This window comes from Caloenas nicobarica, chromosome Z, assembly GCF_036013445.1.
Source record: "Caloenas nicobarica isolate bCalNic1 chromosome Z, bCalNic1.hap1, whole genome shotgun sequence".
Lineage (NCBI taxonomy): Eukaryota > Metazoa > Chordata > Aves > Columbiformes > Columbidae > Caloenas > Caloenas nicobarica.
The window spans coordinates 9,916,689-9,922,631 of record NC_088284.1 but is presented as its reverse complement, the minus strand read 5'-3'; the positions used below and the strand labels follow the sequence as shown (position 1 = coordinate 9,922,631).

At 56.0% G+C, this 5,943-nt stretch overlaps 1 protein-coding gene across 1 annotated transcript; it reads left to right on the top strand.

Annotated features, from left to right (window-relative positions):
* Positions 1 to 2,258: 2,258 nt before the first annotated feature.
* LOC136002526 (C-C motif chemokine 21-like) lies at positions 2,259 to 3,309 on the top strand. The gene is made up of 3 exons (XM_065657644.1): positions 2,259 to 2,331; positions 2,916 to 3,036; positions 3,138 to 3,309. The coding sequence occupies exons 1-3, from the start codon at positions 2,262 to 2,264 to the stop codon at positions 3,307 to 3,309; spliced, it is 363 nt and encodes a 120-aa protein (XP_065513716.1). The 5' UTR covers positions 2,259 to 2,261.
* Positions 3,310 to 5,943: the final 2,634 nt, after the last annotated feature.

The following is a 5,943-nucleotide window of genomic DNA, read 5'->3' as shown; positions in this document are numbered from 1 at the left end:
GCTGGAAAGGAGATAAGTGCCAGCATGGCTCTCCTTTTCCTGCCCTGTCCTGATGCCACAGGTGCTTTGGGGTTGGAGGGGTGGGTGTCAGCACATAGGATGCCTCCAGGGACCAGTTCTCTGTGCTGCCAGGCACACTGGGGAGATGAACCTGCAGGTGATCGCTTGCTGCCCATGTCCCATGCCTGCCACATGCCCCAGGAGCTGCTGCCTGTGGCCACACCAACCTCGGTGCTGCACAAGTGTGCAGGGAGCTGCTCTCCTCATCTGGGCACTGGGCACAAGGGTACTCCCAGCATGGGTTGCCCAGAGAGGTGGTCGATGCCCCATCCCTGGAAACATTCCAGACCAGGCTGGATGGGGCCCTGAGCAACCTGATCTGGTTGAAGATGTCCCTGCTCATTTCAGGGGGGTTGGACTAGATGAGCTTTGAAGGTCCCTTCCAACCCAAACTATCCTATGATTCGTGAGTCTATGGGAGATGCCTTACTCTTCTGCAGGCGTGATGGAGGAAGCCCCAGGAATTCAGCCCTGGATCCCAGGCTGCCCCACACACCCAACTTGCCTCCGAAGAAGGCAGCAAGCTGCTGCAGCTTCCTCATCTCCTTGCCCAAGTGTGCGCTGCAAGGCAGTTGTTGTGACCCGCCCCAGTGACTCCAGCATTGCCCCCTCACTGCTGAGGGGGGCAAGAGTGTAGGCATCTTATCACAGCTTTGCTTTCTACAGCAGCCAGGACTTTGGTCTCCCCCTGGGTTACTCATTGCCCTTGATAACTGTTTATGAGGGTCCTTATCAGGAACTAGTGAAAAGTCCTGGGGCTGCATCCCAGGTCGCAAACAGTGGGGCCTGGGAAAGGGCTTGGCCACACCAGCATTGGGTAGACCCCATCGGGACTCTGCAACCCATTGGGCATCCCAGGAGACAGCTGACACGGCCGTGGGACGAGGGGTGGACAAGGAGCTGGAGACCGGGGCGAGCAAAGATGGGCTGTGAGCTGTGGTCGCTGATGACAAAGGTGGGTCCTTGATGGTGGGGCCTGCCCAGGGGCGCTGGAGAGATGTTGTGGCTTGGCTCTTCACAGAGGGGCCCTGGGGCAGGGGAAGAGGCAATGGCACCAGACGCATCAAGGGAAATTCCAATTAAATAATGGAATAATGGGGAAAATGTTTTCAATATGAGAACATTGCAAGCACTAGAACAGGTTGCCCAAAGCAGTTGTGAAATCTCCATCCTTGGTCTCTTCCAGACCATGCCCTGTTGATCGCATGAAAATGTGGAGGTGTCTGGCCAATGCCTCCTCAGAGCAGGACCTCTGTTACTCTGGGTTGCTCGGGACTTGGTCCAGCCACATTGCCAACACTTTGGGTGGTCTTTGCCACCACAGCAGTGCCCTGTGGGGTCCTGTTCAGCTCCCCTGGGTGCTTCTGCATAGTCCCCATCTCGCCAGCCATGTCCAACTGTCCAGCTGCACAGGGTCACACCATCCTGCCCATGGGACTTCACATCATGTCTGTGTTAAACCTCAGGAGGTTCCTGTCAGCCCATTTCTCCAGCTGGTCGCGGTTCTCTCTCATCCTCAGCTTCCCACAATTTGGTATCAGCACCAATGTATTGTGGGCTGTGTGATCTCCCCCAGTCCCATTTTCATTCCGGTCCTTGTACATCCCAGCCCCACAGATGTGTTCAGCTGTTTGGGGTGGTCCCCAAGGCAGCCAGACAGGAATGTGGGCTCAGGGAGCTGGGATGTGGGGTCACCCTGAGCCCCTTCTTACCTGTGTGGGGTGGGTGGCTTGGCTTAGGGGCAAAGCATGAGGTGGGGGAGCAAAGCAGATTGACTCCTTGGTTTCCCTAATGGCTTGGACACCTGCCAGGCTCCCCGCCTGCGGAACAAACAGGCAAGCAGCAACACCTGACCCACTGTGAGCAGGTAGTGGCAGGTTGTGAGATGGGTAGGAAGTAGGAGCCCACAAACATATTGTGCTGTGATGGGGGCCGTGTCTCCGGCGTGCCCCCTACCTGGCACCCAGTGCCGTGATGGGCAGCTGTGAACACGACAGGACGTGTCCGTAAAGGGGGGCTCATGGCTTACAGGAATCCCCCACCCTCCCACTTCTCCATCACCCAGCCCTCGGCTGCCTGCCAAGACTGGCCGAAAATGAAAGCAAAGCGTCCGGAGATAAATAGGAGCAGCCTCGGCACAAGGGCAGCAGAGTGTGTCCTCCTCCCCTGCCGTGCCCAGCTCAGCGCCCGCAGCACCCACCATGGCTCTGCGTCTTCTCCTGCCGCTGCTGCTGCTGCTGGCTGCCACCCTCCTCACTGCCCAGGCGCAAGGTAAGGGGCACAAAACCTTCCTGCCTGCCTGTGGGTGGGATGGTGCAGGGGACTCGGGTGCTCGGCAGGGTCTGCGCAGGGTGTTGGGTGATACAATGGCAGTGCACGGGGCGGGCTGTGGTGCATTTGTGTCCGTGCAATGCTGCAGGTGGGGGGTTTGCACGGCGGTTGTGTGTTGGGGTGTGTGTGTGTGCGCACACGCATGTGCATGTGCACGCCTGGCATTGGCTTGCGGTGCTCGCTTGGCTTGGGAGCGTGTGTGTGTGTGCACGTGGCTGGTGGGGCAGCAGCACCCCAAGCTGAAAAGTGCAGGCAGGTGAATGAGGTTCAGTCCCTTTGGAAGGAGCTTGTGTCTGCCTCAGTTTCCTCTCTGCCAGCAGTGAAATTGGTCTCAGCCCCGGGGCAGGCTCTGACCTGCAACTGGGCGCTAGGGTTGAGAGCTCCCACTCCCACGTGCTGCCCCAGCATGTCTCCCGCAAATGTCACCAAACAAGCCCTGTGCTGTCAGCTGGCCCTGCTGTGACCCCCTGGGACTGGGAAGGTGCCCTGGGCCCAAAATCCCACATCCCTCTCCTTGGTCCCAGGCACTGGCAGCTCAGCCTTGGACTGCTGCCTGAAGTACAGCAAGAAAGCCATCCCCGGAAAATTCGTGACGTCCTACCGCCTCCAGGGACCGGAGTTGGGATGTATGCTGCCTGCTGTGGTGTAAGTAAACCATCCAGAGTGGTTTGGCTCCAGCCAAGCTCTCTCTCTCCCTGTCCTCCCCCTGCCCACCTTCCAGTAAACATTTTTGCCTGAACCCCCAGGTTTACCACCAAGGGGAACAAGAAAATCTGTGCCTCTCCCACTGACCCTAACAACAAGAAGGTGATGCAGAACCTGGACAAGAAGGTCCAGAACAACAAGCAGGACAAGAAGAAGGGACAGCCCCCACGTCCCAGAGGCAGACCCAAGCGGCAGAAGCGGCAGCAGGTCTAAGTCAGGCCTGAAGAGGTAGGCGAGGGGGAGCAGGGGGCAGCAGGATGACGGGGTGAGGGTGCTGCACCCCATCCCAGATCCTTCCCCAAAGAAGAGTGGGCATCGGGCTCCTGGGAGGGCTGCCAGCACTGTAGTTGGAGCATGGAGGCGCTTAGGGCATGGCTCCCTCCTGGTCTGTGCTTACCTTAAAATCAGATTTCTTTCTGGAGCTGCTGGGACAAGGCAATGCTTGGGGATGGGCAAGGCACATCATGCAAAGCAAGGGCCCCCCGGCTGGGGTGGGTGTTCTTGCTGAGACCCTCTCCACCTCACTGCCCCCTCCTTGCCTTCCTTAGGACAGATGCCTTCCACACTGATGACCGACCCATCGCCCGGCAATGGACATCCACAGACCACCCACCCGCCCGCCAGCCCCGGGGCGAGGATGGGGCTGACTGACGGGGCTGCCCACTGCTCCGCAGCCCCCTCGGCACTGCTGTGTCTGCCACAGAGATCCCCCAGCCGGGACCCCCTGCACCGGCTGAGTGCTCTTGGTGGTGGGGACACCCAGGTCCTCACTCGCCCCATGACCACGCCAGAGGGGACATGGAGCCATATGGGAGCTGAGCCGCATCACCCCCCTGGGGGGAGGTGGGCCGCCTTCCCACCAGAGGGGATTTTCTGTAGCCTGGCAGGGTGGCAGCTTTTCCTATGACTTTTTTTTTAGGGGGATTTTATACATTTGTATTTATATGTAAAGACTGTGCTTTCATTCAGTCTTCCTGGAAGGCTCTACTTCTGGCTTCTTGTGCTTCACAGAGTACCCTTTATGCTGCAGGCTGGCTTTTCTGGAAGATTGCTCTTATTTTTCTACCAAATAAACGATGGCTGCTTTTCATTTTCCTCCCACTTGTTTGCTCCTTTTCAGCTTTTAGGGCTGTGGAGTGCCAGGCAGGTCTCATGTCCCCATGGTCCTGCCCAGGCTGCTTGCTGGCTGCTTCCTCTCAGGGCAATTAGTAGTGGCTGAGACAGAGAGTTTGGGGACAGCTGGGGTGACAGTGTGGCTGCACTTCCAGGTGGTTCTGGGCTTTCTCTTTGGCTTTTAAAACACACAGTTGCAATTTGGAGGAAGATAGTCAGGATTTGTCCTTTTCATTTTTAAAATTTTTTTTTAGGTAAAAAATGGCAACGAAATCAAAACAAATAATTAATTTTACTGGCATTTTACCCCTTTATCCCTCTTGGTTTTGCTGCAGAGATTCAAACGTTATTAAGCCAAATGCTTAGTCTTCTGGAAAAGCAACAAAAGGAAATTTATATACTTTCTTCCCAAGTCTGAAAAGCCCACGTGCTGAAAACTGTGCAAGTGAGGCTGTGCAGATGGGGAATGGAAGACTTTAAAAAATCCATTGCAGACACACTGCTGCCATTTGAGAGCAGCTCCATCTCAAACCTTTAGCAAAATGAGAAGTCACTAGCCCGAGGACAGAATAGGTAAGACTGTGAATAGAGGGGGGACAGACCTATGGGACAGGGCTGGCAGGGAAATGCCATCTCCCTGTCCTTGCAAACCCCCTCCAGCCTGCTGAGAAGGAGAAAGTTGAAGGGCTGTATGGCAGCCGCAGTGCTATCTGCTTGCAGAGACTTCAGACGTGGACTTTGGTCAGTAAAGGTCTATTAAATCATATAATTGCAATAATAGGATTTACAGGGCTTAACAGTATCAGCAAAGGCTGCGTGTTGGCTGGAGTAAAGCTTGTAGCTAAGTGTGTCTATCAAGCACGTTTATCTGGCTCGATTGCTTTATTAGGCGGGCGTTTAGGTCTATTATTTTAAGGCCGTGTAAAGAAACTGTGAAGTCCAAGATACTGGCCCCAAGCAGGGGCTGGGCGCTGAGCTGGCTCTGTGCTGCCCTCTCCTCCATGTGGGAGGACGCCACTGTCTGCCAGACCGGCTTTTGGACAGGATGCGAGGCAATTAAAATATATCCTTTACAAACCAAACTCACTTCTCCTGGCTGTTGTGATGGGCTTTGGCGGGCTGGGAGGGGCTGCATGGGGGGCCGCTCTCCTGCTCCACACACCATTATCCCCCAAGTCCTGGGTTTTACAGCTCCCCTCCTGGGTGCTGCATCCTGGGGGTGCAAGGGCTGGGGGTTGCTGGCACAAGGGACAGTGCAAGTCCCTTCACCTGCTGCTGTGTTGCCCAGCAAGGTGAAATCATCCTGTTTGCTCATCCAAACCCACTGAGAGGTCCTGAGATGCCTGCAAACACGATGGCACAAAACGGTTTTGCATGCGGAGTCTTTTGCTCACGGCTGAGCCTGTCCCTCCCACTCTGACCCTTCCCAGACAAGCAGTGCCTGCTCAAAGCAGGGGCTCTGTGTTCCTGGCTGCTTTGGGAAAATAGCGTTAAACCAAGCTATTAATGAGGCTGTGCTCTGGCCTGGGCTTTGCAGGAAGCCTGGGAACTGACACCCGCGTGCTGGGAGGGACGTGGGAGGGCTGGAGCCCTGCATTTGCTGGGGTTGCGCTGCATCCAGCCCTTCTGTGGGACTCCTTGTTGTGCTGGTCATGGTGTCAGGGTATTGTGAAATGATTGCAAAAAGCCCCTGGAAATGAGGTCCAGCCAAACACGTATGCAGCCACAAACAGC

What these genes read in the sequence shown, in the direction of transcription:
- LOC136002526 (XM_065657644.1), top strand. Translation starts at nt 2,262, where the DNA reads ATGGCTCTGCGTCTTCTCCTGCCGCTGCTGCTGCTGCTGGCTGCCACC. An exon ending in CCTCACTGCCCAGGCGCAAG is followed by an intron (nt 2,332 to 2,915) that starts GTAAGGGGCACA and finishes CCTTGGTCCCAG; the next exon opens with GCACTGGCAGCTCAGCCTTG. An exon ending in TGTATGCTGCCTGCTGTGGT is followed by an intron (nt 3,037 to 3,137) that starts GTAAGTAAACCA and finishes CTGAACCCCCAG; the next exon opens with GTTTACCACCAAGGGGAACA.